The 17,835-nt window shown below is 54.0% G+C and overlaps 1 protein-coding gene across 1 annotated transcript in view; it reads right to left on the reverse strand.

The window, feature by feature from the left end:
* Positions 1–17,835, reverse strand: part of tyk2 (tyrosine kinase 2) — a 42,428-nt gene that overhangs the window by 22,498 nt on the left and 2,095 nt on the right. Inside the window, exons 2-8 of the mRNA XM_088603466.1 lie at positions 10,145–10,365; positions 9,187–9,310; positions 4,441–4,597; positions 3,575–3,738; positions 2,355–2,742; positions 1,251–1,442; positions 408–565 (exon numbers count right to left, since the gene is read on the reverse strand). Of these exons, the coding sequence (XP_088459592.1) occupies positions 408–565; positions 1,251–1,442; positions 2,355–2,742; positions 3,575–3,738; positions 4,441–4,597; positions 9,187–9,310; positions 10,145–10,325 (1,364 nt within the window). The 5' untranslated portion in view covers positions 10,326–10,365. The remainder of the gene's footprint in view (positions 1–407; positions 566–1,250; positions 1,443–2,354; positions 2,743–3,574; positions 3,739–4,440; positions 4,598–9,186; positions 9,311–10,144; positions 10,366–17,835) is intronic.

A 17,835-nucleotide genomic window follows, 5' to 3' on the forward strand; every position in this document is an offset into this window, starting at 1 on the left:
GGGAAATATTTCTTCCACATTTCTTCACTACCTGCTCAATATGTAAGTAATGTTATCTTCTATTCTGATAAAAAAAATCACCAAACTAACTGCCTTGGCTGTCTCCATGTATGCTAACCCCACGTATAACTATGATACCGTAAGGCAGTATTTATAATAAAAAAAACATTTACACCTGAGTGGTTTAGTCAGTGCTACAGGACATCTACAAAGAGGAAAAAGTTCAATGCACCGGAAAAAATTACTGTTCCCCATTTAGTTGCTTTGCAAAAGAACATGTTCTGTGAGATTTGTGTGATTCCGGCTTGGATGAGAACACGCACATGTCCACCATGTTCCGTTAGCAGCCTGCGGTCCAGGGCATACTCCTGCCCTCCCCCACCCAGCCCATACAGGGCAGTACTCACTGCATGGGGCCGTGCAGCCCGTTGGCACTGCTGAGCACCACCCTCGGCGGAGCCACCTCCTGGCACAGGTAATGGTGCGAGTCGGCCGTGAGCCGGTAGTAACCGTCCAGCAGGGACACAAAAGACCGAGCCTCGAGGGCAGAGCGCAGCGTCAGCTCCTGCACAGAAAACAAGCATGTGGAAAAAAATATCACTACATTATCCCAGTCTCTATAGCATTCAGGTGCACTGAGAGCTGCATGGAAATCTAACCGTAGTACACAGCTGACCCATTTATACAGCTAGGTGTAGCAATCGTGACGGGCAAACTGGCGGCCACGCCCACCAGACAGCCACCCCCCTCAGGGCCAGGCAAGCGGGTGGCCACGCCCACCAGACAGCCACCCCCCTCAGGGCCAGGCAAGCGGGTGGCCACGCCCACCAGACAGCCACCCCCCTCAGGGCCAGGCAAGCGGGTGGCCACGCCCACCAGACAGCCACCCCCCTCAGGGCCAGGCAAGCGGGTGGCCACGCCCACCAGACAGCCACCTCCCTCAGGGCCAGGCAAGCGGGTGGCCACGCCCACCAGACAGCCACCCCCCTCAGGGCCAGGCAAGTGGGTGGCCACACCCACCAGACAGCCACCTCCCTCAGGGCCAGGCAAGCGGGTGGCCACGCCCACCAGACAGCCACCTCCCTCAGGGCCAGGCAAGCCGGTGGCCACGCCCACAAATTTCTAACTCACAAATGGGCGAGAAGGACGGAGTCTTTCGTTTGTAACTGTTCTTATGTTCCAAGCTGGGTGGGTGACTGGGAGAACTAGGCCGCAGCAGAGGGCCGGAGCCGAGCGGGCCCCCTCCTCACCATGGATTTGTTGTCCTGCCGGCTGACGCTGACTCGGTAGCCGTTGATGACGATGTGCGTGATTTCGGGGAAGTCGCAGAAGAAGCTCCACTGCGGCTCGCTCCTGTACTCCACCTGCTGCGGCAGCTTGGTCCTCCCCTTCGCCCTCTTGCTCTTCCTGGTGTGGCAGCCGCCCCCGCAGCCCTCCGACACCTGGAATCAAACACGCCGTCAGCCAGGGCCCCCCAGCCCCGGGCCATCGCCGGTCACCTTCAACAGCAGACAGCAATTACTCCACTTTGAACACCCGCACCCTGCGCAGGGTTCGCTCACCGCAGAGAAGAAACAACAGTGGAGAGGGGGGGGGGAAGCAAGTCAACCACATCCAAGCAGCCAGGGTGTGGAGCAGCGCGCTTGCGACAGCCACCCTGGTTGAAGAGACCGAGCTCTTGACGAGCTCCTCAACACTTACAAATCTTTGTACTACTGTTACACTATTGTTGATTACAAACTAACCTTTAAGGAAAATGTGGACGCCATATGTAAGACGAGTCAAAAGCAGCTCTTCTTCCCAAGAAAAGTCAGCTCTTTTAATCCGTATACTACTAAACAGTGACTTTATTCCACAGAACTTTCATTGAATCTGTCCTAATGTTCACGGAGGTGAAAGCCCGGCTTGGGAACCTCAATACACACAAATAAAAACAGACTAGGACGGACCGTGAAGGTAGCCAGCAAAAATATTGGTGCACAACAGCTACAACCGTCAGACGTCAACGTCAAACAAATGTGCAGAAAGCCAAGGTAACTGCTGACTATCATGACCATCCCATGCACAGTCAATCTGAGCTCCTTCCACCTGAGTGGCAATTTAGACAACTGACTGTCATTCTATTGCCCTTGAATTTTTAATTCCCAGGGCTATTAAGCGGCTTAATTGTACCACTGATTGTGAATTTTACGTTTTACGATTGAGTTGACCCAGCTGGGGCAACAAAATGAAGTTAGAGCTGCAGTTAACAGCAGCGCGGCGGGCGCTGCTCTGCAAGCTGCAGTCACACCTCCTCCGCCCTGCCCAGCAGGAAACTCGGGTGGGAGGAGGGGGGGGGAACGCGCGCCACTTGCCTCTCTGCGCGCCACCCTCCACTGGATCCCCTCCATCCCGGACACCTTGACCTCGTGCGTGGCCCTGCCGTCCGGCGGCTCGCAGCCCTCTGGCCCGGGGGGCCCCAGGTTCCAGAAGTCCCGCACGTAGAAGGCGGCCCTCTCGCCCTCCGTCTGCAGCTCCAGGGAGGTGGTGGGGAAGACCTCGCAGCCAAAGTGGGGCACCAGGTTCTCCAGGGTGGACAGGTACTTGTACATGATGTCCTGGGGGCCCAGCTTGCCCTTGCTGATCGTGTGGTGGTGGAAGCCCTTCACGAACTGCTTGAAGACCCCCCGGATGCGCAGCTTGGTCAGGTAGTTGTTCTGCTGGATCTGGCGGCTGAACGACTTGGGGATGCAGCGCATGAAGCTGCCGGAGGAGGGAAAGATCCAAACATTACAAGACGCACACGACGTGGGACTGAGCTGATCAGTGGAAGAGACTGCCAGGCTCGAACCCAGGACTCCCCTGGTAGGCCTCATCTGACCTTTCAGATAACATGCGTTTCTCAAAGCAAGGGTGATGCACTTTATGCCGGTCACGTTCCCTGCCAGCCAGAAAGAGCACATTGTGACAATTGCGGTGCTTCCTTATTTGCGTTTGGCTCAAAATGTCAGAAGCACCTATTCAAACCAATGAGAAGGCAACAATAATGAGAAATTAAGAGCTCAAATCCTCAAAAAACACGCCCTGTGCAGATCTCCCTTTGATTCTAATTCGCAAGAGCGCAGCAGCGACAACGTGACACTTACAGAAATAATGCCTGAAGAGCTGCGCCTGTCTGCCGCACAATTTGCATTAATTACCTGGTAGGCAAATACTCTAATAAAAACAGTCTCCTGTGGTCAAGGCACACAAAATGTCGCTGTGGTGAGTTGTGCAGTGTGGCAGCTCTATTTCCACAAGCTGAGCTGGGACCATCTATTGCCCTGTGAAGGAATGGTGTCCCATCAACAAGAAAGCAGATGCCTGCCCTCTGTTCTCCCTTGTGCGTTCAGGACAGCCTCCTTGCTTGCCGTAACCTCCTGAATCCAGGACAAGCAGCTGACTCTAATACAGCTAACCCATAATTAACCTTTGATGCCGTCAAGTGCGACTCTGGCTGGGCGTGATCGCAGGTCCCTTTTATCAGCAGACATTCAAAACAGATGCAACACAGGCTTGTCTGCGGGCTTGGCGGCGGGTGAAAACAGGAAGTTACCTCAGTTCCTTGGCCACTTCCTCCAGAGAGCGCTCAGACTGCAGGGCCACGCTGGACAGGTGCAGGACGGCCATGCCCAGGCTCTCGTTCTTGAACCTGCTGAGTTCTGCTTCGCTGCAGATGTCCTGCAGGGACACGGCGTCGTTCACGAAGTCGTGCTTCCCCTAGGAGGGGGCAGGGAGAGGGAGGACACTGCCCGCTTAGAGCCGAGACCAGCCAAGAAGAGACCTACCTGGACTTATCATTGATTAAGACCACAGGGGCTAACTCACTCTCATGGGTCCTGACTCTTGAAGAAATATACAAAAAAACACTGGACTGAGTCTGAACTGAAGCACCTGTCTCCTGCTGGGGTCTGTGCTCTGCATCTCGGACGAGCCAGCAGAGGAAGTGCCGAGCAGAAGGAAACCTCAGCTCTGAGCTTTTTTTTCCCCCTTTTGCAATAGTCCCCCTACAACAGCACCCCCCCCCACCACACATGCCACACCACCCCCATTGAAGCAGCAGTACTCTCTGCCACACTTTCAGCAGAACCTCCCAGGTCACAAGTGAGCTGCTTAGACAATGGGGTGAAAAAAGGAAACAATATGGGCGTAAATACTAGGAATCTGAGCCTTATAACTTTTTCCACAACTCGGGTTCTATCCATTGGCTGAAATCTGAAGTGACGCATCTCTACCGTCTGGGATGGACATACAGAGCAATGTCCAGGGACACCAGGTTCCCCCCGGGTCCATCTGCTACTCTGGACAAAAGAAACAGCACTGAATGTTCTGAAGGGTGCCTAACTCTGTTGACTCTTGTCAAAAGATGCCGTGGCAGCTGCGGTCCAGGCACACCCAGCAGGCCGGAGTCACGCCCCTCACCTGTGCGAACAGGTACTCCAGGGACGGCTGGTCCAGCAGCGGGCTGCCCGGCTCGCCCTTCGCCTTCCCTCTGCTCCAGTCCCCGCCGCCGCGCAGCACGGACCGGTACACCGCCGGCTCCTTCTCGTTCAGGCCGTGCCAGTTGCGGAAGTAAAACCTGCGGGAGGGAGAGGAAGGCAAAACCGGGGTCAGGCCCACCAGCCTCCTGCAGGACTCGGACGGCAGCCCCAGCAGGGCTCCGGCCCTGCGAGCCGAAGAAATCGCAAGAAAGCGGTGCTCCTTCAGGGCAAAGGGCACAACTTCTCATAAACCACAGCTGACCCCCGCCGCAATGCTGCATTGAATCCAAACTGAAAACAGAACATTAGATACCTACCACAAACATTCCTCTCTAACAACATTAAGAAAGGCCAGTCTGTGCACAGAAACCTGGCTTGTGCACAAGAATACGGATTTCAGACGCCTGGCATTGAAATCTACTACAAAGATTAAACTGCGCCCAGTTAAGGCACTTCATGGGGAATCGGATCCTGTCCGGCCTCTGGTAGGCCAACCCAGCACAGCCTCAGGTCTAGAGAAGGACTGATGAATAATGTAAGGGAGAATAATAATAATAATAATAATAATAATAATTACTTACACTTATATAGCTCTTTTCTGGACACTCCACTCAAAGCACTTTACAGGTAATGGGGATCCCCTCTACCACCTGCGGGTGTGTAGCCCCACCTGCCAGTACACTCACCACACACCAGCTATCAGTGGGGAGGAGAGCAGAGTAATGTAACCAATTCATAGATGGGGATTATTAGGAGGCCATGATTGGTAAGGGCCAATGGGAAATTTTGCCAGGATGGAAAAATACTTCCTAACCAGAGATGCAGCAGTAAAAGAGGAAGGAAGGGTGATGGACAGGGATGCACACAGGGGAAGGCAACAAAAAGAGCACAAAGGCCGTTTTTTTTCTCTCTTTTTCTTAAGCAGTGCAAGAACAGAGAGCTTTCAGCCGTAGATGCCTTACAAGTTTGTCCACATACTGGAGACAATCTGATCACTAAATAAATCAGAGCTTAAGGAAAACAAAAAAGTAAAGTAAAGCATAAAAGAATGAACAAAAAAATAATTCCCAGGAATGTGATGATTATCATAAAAAACCATCTCTTGCACCAGAGATCCTAACACCTGGTTCTGGCAGGACCCTCAGCTCTTAATTGAATCGATCCACTGGTGTGGCCTTGATCGATTGAATTTCCAAGCCTTCAGTCACTGATTGGCTTCGGAGTTCCCTGTAGAAGGAGCTGCTGCTCTCAGGGTTTCAAAGCTGACCTGCCGGTTCCACCCTCTGGCTCACTCGGCCACAACACGTAGGAGTGGAGCAGAAGAGCAGGAACGCAGGAATGCATTTTTTTTACACCAGCATATCAGCTGAACCACAGGGTAAAAAAAACAAACACTGAAATAAGAATGCCGCCAAGGAAGAGACAAAAAGCCAAGCTCATGAAAAAGCCCATCGAAAGGACGACTCCAGGAAGAAATGGGGAAAATATTTGCCCTTCTAATATTGCTAAGATCAGCAAAATGGGAAAAGGCCGGTTTCGAAGAATCCTACTCCCTCCCATACCACTCCTGGGAATTTCAGTAGAGAGGAGAAGGATTCGGAGTGAGAGAGAGAGACAGAAGATGAGCTCCAGTGCTCAGGAGACAGGCAGCACTGATGACGCACACAGAAATCTGAAGGCCCTTATTGGTAAAATTTCTGCTTTTAGACTCTAATGTTTCACTCCCCCTGTGCCGAGGAGAGAGTTCTGAAACCGGATAGCAGGGCCAGCTCCTCGCAGAAGATACCAGAAGAAGCTTTTACCGCTGTCCCCGAAGCCCCCAGGCCATGCTTATGTTACTGCATTATCGCGTGATCAATAATGAAACACCTTTAGCGATCGCAGGTTTTAGCTGAGTCGGCGCTGGCAGACCACGGCCCCGAGCGGAGAGTTTCACTGTTTCTTGGCGAGACAGCAGCGGTGACAGCACACTGATTTATAACATGTTCCTCATCTGTTTAATCAGCCGGCCGAAGCCGCCGTGAGAAGATCTGGACTTTCCGCTCGCTGTGGCATCACTCCAGGCCAGTGCCCCCTTCTCAGACACTTCTCTGTGCTTTAAAGCAGCTGGACTTCCATTTTCAGGCAGTGGGTTTAAGGCCATCAGGACTACTAGAGCACTTTTAATAATAATAATAATAATAATAATAATAATAATAATAATAATAATAATAGCTTACACTTATATAGCACTTTTCTGGACACTCCACTCAAAGCGCTTTACAGGTAATGGGGACTCCCCTCCTCCACTACCAGTGTCCAGACCCACCTAGATGATGTGATGGCAGCCATAGTGCACCAGTACACTCACACACACCAGCTATCAGTGGGGAGGAGAAGAGAGTAATGAAGCCAGTTCATAATGGCGATTATTAGGAGGCCGTGATTGGTAAAGGTCAATGGGAATTTTGGCAAGGACGCCGGGGTTACAAACGTCTCAACAACAAGGGTTGCGCCAAGTACTTCACGATGGCCACTGGAGGAAATAACTCGGGGTCCATTTGCCAGGAAAAATCCTTTAATAAATGCCAATATTTTGCACAAGGACCCTGATCTGTTACAATCAGGATATACAGAGGGAGACCTGATAAGGCTCTGCTCTCTCAACACACTCATTCTAGGATTAGAGAAGCTTCCTGCATTCTAAGAAGGAAACGCGTGCAGTCCTAATGGGGTTATTTTTAGCATGCACGCCACACAGTGGACTTCTCAATCATTTTGATCCTCAGTTTCCATCTCAGCAAACTAACATTCACCTGTTTGACTAAAGAGTTCAAGGGATACTAAAATAAAAATGGCTATTTGGCCTTTACCGCGGGCCACAAGCAGAGACGATGAGTAAGTGCGAAATGACAAGTATGACTTTTTTCAATTAAAAATTCATTTTCCGTTATACAAGAGCATCGATTTTGGGCTTTTACAGACCTTTCTGCATCATGGGAGTACGGAGAAGAGAAAAGAAGAATCTATGCACAGTCTCTGACGAATAAGAGCGTCTGGGTACAACGCAATGTCAGCAACAGGATGTTCAAATACTTAGAACAGCACTGATACAATACCAAGAAACAGAGGAACAAGTCTTCCCGTCGACTGCTGTGCACTTGTTTCAGAAAGCGCCCGACAGTGGGACGAGAGTTTTCCTTCTCCCTTTAGCGCGGGGAACTCTGAGCCAGAAGCCGGTGCCCAGCTCTGGCTCGCTTTCTGTTTTCTTGTTCTCGCGCCAGAAACCCAACCTCATGGAACACAGCCCGCGCTTGGGAAACTCCTTTCGCCAGAACTGCGAACTGTGAACAGCCCATGACCTGAAAGGCTCTGTGGGGGCAGGGGGGGCGGGGAGAAGAGAAAACCGATCGATCGTTCACACAGAACCCCTGGAGCGCGCAGCGATTTTGCGGCGTCGGAGAACTCCGTGCGAGGATGACATCGCCCAGGGTCGGATGCGCTCGGCTCCCAGCGAGGGCCGAGGCACCAGCGGCTTCTGCCTTAGAGGCCGGGCGTGCGGCTCAAAAGAAAGAAAACGATTTGGGCGATCTGGTGTTTCTAAATCCGAAACGAGTTTCAAGAGCAGCAGCAATAACAACAACAACAACAACAACAAAAATACAAAGCCAGATCTGTAGAGCGCGCCGCAGCCGCTTAAAGGTCAGAGTTTTGGTTTAGTAACTCTGAAAATTCAATTATGAATCAACGAGCCGCCAAGTTAGAGAACGAGTTTTCTAGTGATCCGAGAAAAAAAAAAAGAAACTGATGACACTCATCCAGAAAGCAGTGATCTGCATGCAGGCTGTGCACTGCGGACAGGCACAAGAAGGCTCACGTTTCTCGGGCGCAGACTAATCCAGCACTTATCCTCTGTTTGCCATAGTGCACATTCGAGACCAACACTGCTTTTGGAAGTCGATAGCCAGCAGTTTCGCTGCACTCGGACAATTAAAACGAGCGTCCCGCTCCCCAGTTCCGCCCAAAAAAATACAACTGAGTCGCCTCTTCGAAGAGCCTCACGACTTTATGGTTGGGGCTGGGCCCTGTTCCCAAAACCAGGCTCCGCCCATCCTCTGGGTATTACATGTCTCCTGCTTTCCAGACGTGAAAAAGCACCAAAGGCCCCAGAACATCCAGGCTGGCTCAGGCCAGAGCTTCCTCCTCATAATCGTTTCAGAGCAGGGACCTCCAGCCCTGCACTGGCAAGCAGGAGGGCTCCCCTGGAACGTCTGGCTCCAGAGGCTGTACAGAGCAGATCACCCAGACTCGCTGCTGAAATGAGGAATGAGGGCAATGTTGCCAAGGAAACGGAATCCTTTTAGGCTGGAAGAGGGATGACGTGGGGCCTTGATTCAGATGTGAGACACTCCCACGGGAAAAGACCAGGGCAAACCAGGGGGTTTCAGGACCAGCAGCAACACAAGGGGGCACCAACGAAAAGTCTGTCTGAGGCTCGCTGCTGACGGGAAACAGGAAGCACGTCTTTGCCAGGAGGATTGTGGGAGTCTAGAAACAGCCTGCTGGGAAATCTGGCACAGCCGAAGCACCCAGATGTTGCCCAACAACCTCCGGTCATCTGAATGTTTTCATGCCTCGTGTTTTTCCACAGAGTTCATCGCTCCAGGGCCATTGACAGGAATTGAACAGCAGGATCGGAGGGACCTACCTCATGCGGTAATGGACAATCAAGTTCTGCTCGTCCGCCACTGCAAACACATGGTTGGGACTGAACCAGCACTTCTTCTCTGGGTCATAGAGTGCAAACAGGCTGTGGCACAGCGGGGATATTCCTGCAGGAGCAATCGGAAGAGAAACATCTGTGTTAGTGAGGGATTCTGAGGCCAACTCGGAGGGGAGGTGGAGGGGGGAGCGCAAAGGCAGAGCACCCCCTGTGAATACACACAGCCAACATGTGACTTGGTTGAACAGTCAGCACATCCTGTCACGTGGATTGCAGCACTCTTGCTTCTTCCTGCATGTCAGACCCTGAAGCGAAGGCAAGCGCACGCAGGTGCAGTTCTGAGATTCCAGCCAGGGTGCAAAGGATGAAAACCAAACCCCTGTCAAGGGACGCTTGGCATGTAATCTGGGGAAGCTATGATCTTCTCCAAGCTCAGCTCTGTTTTGAATGATCTTGTGCAAAACTATTTAATTTCAATAAGCTAGTAACTTCAACAATTAGATCACCAGACAAACAGACTACCCCCCTCCCCCAACACTAAGGAAAAACTGACAGTACAGATCTGCTGTGCCAGTCCCCCAGTGTGGGCTGTCCTGCAGGGGGACAGGAGATCTGCTGTGCCAGTCCCCCAGTGTGGGCTGTCCTGCAGGGGGACTGGAGATCTCTTAGCCAGTCCCCCAGTGTGGGCTGTCCTGCAGTGGGACAGGAGATCTGCTGTGCCAGTCCCCCAGTGTGGGCTGTCCTGCAGTGGGACAGGAGATCTGCTGTGCCAGTCCCCCAGTGTGGGCTGTCCTGCAGGGGGACAGGAGATCTGCTTTGTCAGTCCCCCAGTGTGGGCTGTCCTGCAGGGGGACAGGAGATCTGCTGTGCCAGTCCCCCAGTGTGGGCTGTCCTGCAGGGGGACAGGAGATCTGCTGTGCCAGTCCCCCAGTGTTGGACTTACCAACGGCCTTTGCAGCTTGAATGCACATGTCCTCGGCACAGACCTTCCCCTCCACATACGAGAGCCATTTCTCCCCATCCCGGGTCCAGAACAGAAGCACCTTAATACCCCTCCACTTATCGATCAGGCTGCCCCCAGTGTAGGACTCGCTGGCCTTCATTGAGCACCGGCACAGAGACATCTTCTGTGTTTCTGCCTCTGCTTTTACATCAGAAAGGACCCTGTGAACAAGAACAGCTGCATCAGGAAACAAAGACTTTAAAGAGGAAAAAAAAAACATTTATAAAGCACCTGTCCAAACCCAAGGACATTTTCCATAGGGATAAAGAAAAAGAACAATAAAAAGTAAAAGAAATTAAATGAGCACATATAATAATAGATATAATAGCACAGATATAATGTAAGGGAATCAGACATCTGGAAAAAGGTGAGTATTCAGTTTAGATCTGAACAGTCAAAGAATTTGTCTCTGTTAGGCTCGGAGGATGGACATTAAACAACAACTGAACAGTGACAGAAAAGGCACCGTCATGAGATGTCCAGCCTACAGGAGGCAGTGTAAACATGGACGAGTTCAGAGATGAACGCAAGCACCAAATCCAGACCTGTTGTGTCTTTCTCACATCTTGCCAGCATGAGAGGAGGAGGAGGAGGAGGAGGGGAGGAAGGTCTGAATTTGAGACGCACGGGGTAGGGATCTGTCCTGGAACTGGAGCACGCCGCCTTCCCCGTGACATTCTATCCTCCAGCACCTACTCCCTGGCACGTCTCCCAGCTCTTCTGCCATCCTGCCGTGAGCTCCCTACCCCCCCCAGCTTCCTGGAGCCGCTCCAGGGTCTTTCCAAAGGTTCTTCCTAAAAAGCGCCCGCTGCTTCCCCTTTCGGAGCGGGGCACGCTTTCTGATCACAGGGCTGCCGCCGAGACACGGCCCTCCCGGCCCGGTCTCACAGCCCGCGTTCAGCTCGATTTGTTCACTGCACATGTTCGACACTGACCTCTCCTTCCGGATCTGAGCTCTCTCGTTCGGCATCTGCTCGCGCAACGGGAGGATCTGGAGCTGTTCTATCCAACGAGGCCCCTGGCCGACAATACTGCCGTTAAAAACCTGCGCTGCTACCAAAACAGCACCTGCCTGCTGTCCAGCACTGCAGAACCGTTACCACCAGAAACGGACACCAGTGTTACCAACGAGAGGTGGCCCTTCGGCCCTCTCAGCTCATTCGGTGGTTAATCAGTGGACCGACCCGAGGATCTTATCCAGTTGCTTCCTGATAGAAGCCAGGGCTTCAACAAGGCTTCAGGTCAGCTTGTTCCAGACTCCTACCCACTCTTTGTGTAAATAAGTGCTGTTCTGATGTTTAAATGCCCTTCCGCATGATTTCCACATGTGCTCTCTGCTTCCCCCACCCCCATCCATTGGAAAGAAAAAGCAGCCCCAGCGAAATGCAAACACAGAAACCACTGGAGAGACCAGACAGGGTTCGCTACACATCCCACCAAAGTCTCCTGGTTGGGAATCCCAGGTTTAGGAAAAAAATCCCCCCCCCCCAAAAAAAAGAGATACCCGCGTTCAAGTATATCAAAGAGCACAAACAACAAAAGTTTGGCATTCGACCCCAAGACGGAAGGGGCACCTGCGATGGCAGGAAGACTGCGCAGCTGTACGAGTTGTTTCAGGACTCGTCAGCAACCCTCAAACCTGCCAAAGATCCGGCTCCGGCACGCGCCGGTCCTGATCTCCTGGGATCACGCTGGCATCGGGTGCGGGGGACGCCAGGCTTCCTGCAGACGGGCCGCGCAGTGTAAGAAACAAGCCAGGCGGGCAGAGTCAAGCTCCTGCTTCAGCCGCGCAGCAGCAACACAGGAACGTGAACCACTCCCACCCCCAACCCCCCGGCGGCGCAATGAACGACGGACCCTTGTGACCCCCATCCCCGGCATCTGCCCCTCGAGGTGGGGGGACAGCCAGAGCAGCCCTGCAGCTGTGGACTGGGCTTCCTCTGCCAGTGTGGTCTGACCTGAAGCACCTGTCTCCTGCTGGGGTCTGTGCTCTGCATCTCGGACGAGCCAGCAGAGGAAGGAAACCTCAGCTCTGAGCTTTTTTTTCCTTTTGCAATAGTCCCCCTACAACAGCACCCCCCCCCACCACACACACACACCACACCACACCACCCCTATCGAAGCAGCAGTACTCTCTGCCACACTTTCAGCAGAACCTCCCAGGTCACAAGTGAGCTGCTGGCTGTGTTTTACTGATGTGATGAGAAGCTAACAAAAGAAAAAGAACGCACAGTACAAGAATACAAGCACCCACAGTTCTGGTCCTGGAGGACCCCTGTACAGTATCTGCTGGGTTTCCTTGTGTCTTGAAACCAGCAGCACCAGAAGTGCTGGGAACAGCTGCTCCAGTTAGGTCAGCACTGAGCTCATCCAGGTGGCTCAACACTCCTGCTGGACGGAAAACCAGCCTGGGGCGACCCCTCCTCTTAAGATGAGCGAGGGAACAAACCTGTGCTACACTACTGCCAAATTCACGCAGCCCCCCCCCCCCACACACACACACACAAAAACTAAGATCAGTTACAAGGGGAAGTGGAGGAGCTTTGAAAGAAATGTGCAAGCAGCAAGCAAGACCCATTCAAGCGAAAAAAACCAGGCTGCTTCCTGGGGCTCCTCTGCTGAAGCATAGAGCCAGCCAGACACAAAGAGCCTTTCAAGGGCCAGCCTTACCTTGCAGATAGCAAGCAGAAGGCAGACAGCGTACGCCGGGCTTGCGGTGCACAAGACGACAGCTGCAGCTCGCTAGACCACTGTCTGCAACGCCCTCCTCTAGCAGACAGCCAGGGCAGCGAGGCGATGCTGCGCGGGGATCCAGGGTGCGCGCGCTGACAGCCCCTCTGCCCCCGAGCCCGCGCACCGCAGCAGCCGGGCCCGTGACCTCACCCCTCAGCCCAGCGGAGGAGCCGCGGGTGACTCACCGGACCCACGCGGCGATGATCGCTCGCTGGGCACGATGAGATCAGCCCGGGGAGAGGGGAAGGCCAGGGTGACGACATCATCCTTATCCCCGTAAGGGCTAGCACTGCACTGAGCTGCAGGGCACGTGTTTTTCTTGTTCCTGATCGCCACACCTTCACATGAGGGGGGGGGGGGGCGGCACACGGGCGGCACGCAGAGGCTGCAGTGCAGTCCGGCGCCGCTCGGTCCAAAACCCTGCAAAAGCCACGCGAGCGACAATGACATCTCCGCCTTTCCGCCCAGACGAGACACGAGATGCAACAACGCAGAGGAGCAGAAAGAGATGCCGAGAGGACGAAGCAACGCTGGATGAGGGAGAGGAGACGGCGCCGGACAGGCACCGAGAGGACGAGGAGGGGGGGAAGGCTGGACATGGAAAGGAGGAGGGAGGGCAAAGAGAAAGAGGCGATGAAAGTGGGACTGAGGAGGACAAAGGAGGGAAAGAGACGAAGCCGCGAAGAGGAAGAAGCCGAGGCGGAGAGGGGAGGCAGCAGTGACACGCTGGCCTGTTCATATGACCCAGCTTGGAAAGAGCAAGGCGCTGGGCCTGTAAGCTTCCGAGCTCAGATTTGCACAAGCAACCCCTCCACCTCTTTATCACATGCATGTAAGACCCCCAGCTCGAACCCGGGGCCCCACACACAGAGGTGGGCCGAACTCAGATCCCCCACACACAGCCCCAGCCCCAACCCAGAGCCACACACACACACACACACACACACACACACACACACACACACACACACACACACACACACACACACACACACACACACACACACACACACACACACACACACACACACACACACACACACACACACACACACACAGCTCGAACCCAGAGCCCCACAGACACACACCCCTAGCCCGAAACCAGAACCACACACACCCCTAGCCCGAAACCAGAGCCCTACACACACATACTCCCGGCCCGAAACCAGAACCATACAGCTTCACATCCCGATGTCAGTAAAAACTGTCTCACCTGCTATACATGGGGAACAAAGAGCCACTAAAAAACTCACTTCTTAAGTGAAGTGCACACAACATGCTCATTTTTAACAGCTTTCAAGTCACAGGATCTTTAAACTGGAAACCAACTTGATTGATGGCTCCACTGGTTCTTCCTTCAGAGTTGCTTTTAAAGTAAAAATAGGCACATTTTTAATCTGAATGAATGTAATAATGCCCTGTGATCCTGCTTTCAGCCTGTTGCATAAGTACTTGAGGGACAGAGTCTACATTCCAGTAGGTGAAGTGTTTTGTAGATCTGCTCACATCTCATCTCCAGACACGTGTTACACAAAGACTCTAAGGAAACAGCAGCCCGTGCTCTTGCGAGCTAGAGGAAAGAAACTCCTGTCCACTCTTTGAAAACGTTACTGCTTTGTCACTTGTTTAGCTTCTGGGATTGCGAGCTTCTTTTTTGCTTCTACAAGGCAAGGATTTTCTATTCTGTAATCCTTGTATCTCAAGTTGGATTAAAAGCTTCTATCAAGCTAATAAAAAAAGAGAAATTCTCAGTAAAGGCACTGGGGAAGAAAAAGCTCCTTTATCATATACCGAACGCCAAAAGCCGACTGCTCGAGTTGGAGCTCTGCTGGCTTTGAGGAGGAGCAGTATTCCCAGCTCTGCCCTGACAGCTCCACACGCTGTCCTAGACAGGCAGCCGTTTACCAGGCCCTGCCCGAGGCAGGATTCACAGCCTGGCTCTTAAAGGTCAGGGAGGAGCGAGCGAGCAAGCTCAGGGCTTGCCCACACTGACAGACACGCACACACCTACATTCTCAGAACACATCCGAGACTGGAACATCAGTCAAGCCCTTAGAAACCTGTCTGTGCGGTTGGGCTTTTTGCTCCTGCATCCAGCTGACAGATCTTTGCAGGGTATTAATTACATGGCTATACAGTATATGCATGGATTTTTTTTACCGTATCGGGTGAAGCAGGCAGTGCACAGCAGTTAGTTCTGCTGCTGCGTTCTATTGGTAACACGCAGACAATCAGTAATTTCACTGGTGCTGCACCCTGCGTTGGTATCGCCCTGTCACCCAAGGTGCCGGGGGTCGTTTCCTGCAACTGCACATTTTAGATTTAGAAACACTCCGATACCGCGGCCACATCCTCATCAGACCTTTGCTTTTGATTTAAAAAAAAAACAGATGTTGCATAAACTTTTCCAAATCTCTACTGCATCTCCACATACAGGACGAGTCGCTCGTGGGAACCCATTCTTGTGAAAGGGCAAGGATTTTGATCCAGACAGCGTTTAAACACACCGCAAAAAATACCCCCGCTCCCTGCCTCTGCATACTAACAATATCACCAAAACGAAGCACTCATCACCGCTGGGTTGCAGCACGGACTGATTGTGCAACCTCAGCCATAAAACCAGCACAGGGAATTCTTCTTGCGTTCGTGAGCTTTTAAATGTCAAGCAGCCAGCGCTTCTTCGAGCCAAGTTTAACTGCTCCCAAACCACAGAGAGCGACTGGGAGAGCCGGAGACAATGCACTTGTGTTCTTTCCCTCTGGGTCCCTCTCCGCGCCTCCGAAATGCTCGCGGCTCGACAGTCTCGGCAGCTGGGGCTGCAGACGAGCTGCTGGGCCAGTCCAGCTGCTGCTCGACTGGGCGGAACCCGAGACCCTCGGAACAATACCTTTGCCACAGCTTCTGCTTCGCCCCCCCCCAGAAACCTCTCCCCGAGCAGCAGGGGGCAGCGACGTGCCGCTGCCCAATCTGCCAGGATATCCCAGGGAAGCAAACTCTGACAGCAGGATCCTCTGCTGGAATAACCCCCCCCGAAAACTCCTGGGAGGCGAAGCAAACCGGAAAGAAAAAGCCAGTTTAATGATATGATACTGCAGCGACGGGCATCTGGGCACAATGAAAACACGCCCCGGGCAACGCGAAGTGAGAGTCGCGTCGACGCACAACACGGACGCCGTCGCACTGCAGCCCGGCCCACTGCCTGGCCCGCCACACGGCCAGCGCTGCCTGACCCGGCGGGCCGCAGGCCGAGAGATGATGGCCCCGTCCAGCCGCCGCGATTAAAGCCCTGCGCACAGCGCTGGCGCACGCCCGCACCCCCACCCGCGTCATGCCCCCCCAGCACTAGCGGCGTCCGGCCCTCACACAACCCCACACAGCACAATGATAAAAGAGACGGAGACAGCCAGGACTCCTGTGCTGCGCCCATCGAAGCCAGACCGCAGGCTTGTTCCCCCACTGTCGGCTCTGCGGGCTACATCTACTGTTCCCGCTGCTGGAGGCAGCTGCTGCACCTTGGCGTCCGACTCCTTCCACCCCGCTGTGCGGGAATAAATTCGATCCTGGGATTCCTGCCCTGGCAGCGGCATGGCATGACTGGCGCGCTGCCATCGGCTGGTACTTTTATTTCTTCCCATGTCTTCCAACGGCCAACTATTTTGTTGAGCATCCTGCGCCACCTGACACCCCCAGCTGTCAAATCAACCATCGGCCCCGCAGAGCGCTGCGAAGCTCGGGCAGCGGGGAGCAGACCTGGAGGCGGGCATGTTCCCCTGAAGCGTGCACCTAAAGCGCCGCCAGCCCCCGCCCGAGGAGGAGCGCTGTAGGCTGCCAGGGGGCCCTCCGCGCCGGGTCAGCGACAGACACCCCAACCTCAGAGATCCTCATCACAGCCCACAGCTGGGAGACTGAGCTCAGCTTGGGAGCAGGACAGGCCTGCGGCTCTGACTTGGAGATCACGAGCCTGCTGGCCAGGCCACGCAGCAGGACAGGCCTGCGGCTCTGACTGAGAGCTCACGAGCCTGCTGGCCAGGCCACGGAGCAGGACAGGCCTGCGGCTCTGACTGAGAGCTCACGAGCCTGCTGGCCAGGCCACGGAGCAGGACAGGCCTGCGGCTCTGACTTGGAGATCACGAGCCTGCTGGCCAGGACAGGCCAGGTGCGAGAGCTTGCCTGCACCAGAGGGTTCCCCTTCAGAGGTTTCTTTCTTCTCCTGTCAGATTTACTGTCTTCTCAGCATATTTATTGTGCCACAACCTATTTGCTGTTCCTGTTGCTATTATTGATTATGTTTGCGATGTGCTGTCTACATTGCGTGGTGTTGTGTGGGTCCCGAGAGATCAGCGCGAATAAGAACTCCAGTGTACATGCACACATGGCAGAGAACTCCTCCGTGTCTCTACGTTTACATCCAGTGGCTTCACTTTGCAGGCTGGGGGTTCTCCTGCAATCCTACAGTCAAACAGTGCCGCCCTCCGCTAACCCGAAGCTGTGCCCCCCAGAGACCAGAAAGAGTCCCCATAATCTACACCAGCTCCACCTCCCCGGGACACACTGCACACAAACGCAGACTGCCAGAGACCCACAGAGGCTCCAGCAGGGATCCAGTCCACCTCCCGAGACCCCGGGGACGGGAGGGGAGTCCTGCTGGCTAGGGGTTCCCCAGTTCTCGGCTTGTCGGGGAGCCCCCCGGCACCGGCGGAGCGGGAGTGCCCAAGCGCGCACGCAACCCCCTCCGCTCCAGCTCGCCGGCGTGGGGTTTGGGCTCCGCCAGCGGAAACACAGCTCGCCGGCGAGGGCAGTCCTGTGGAGGGCAGTCCACAGGGAGACCGACGGCGCTGCACCGTGGCTCGATCGCTCTCGCCGTCTTTACCAGACCTGCTGCTTCTAGGAGACACTGG

Source organism: Lepisosteus platostomus, chromosome 13, assembly GCF_059453375.1.
Source record: "Lepisosteus platostomus isolate fLepPlt1 chromosome 13, fLepPlt1.hap1, whole genome shotgun sequence".
Lineage (NCBI taxonomy): Eukaryota > Metazoa > Chordata > Actinopteri > Semionotiformes > Lepisosteidae > Lepisosteus > Lepisosteus platostomus.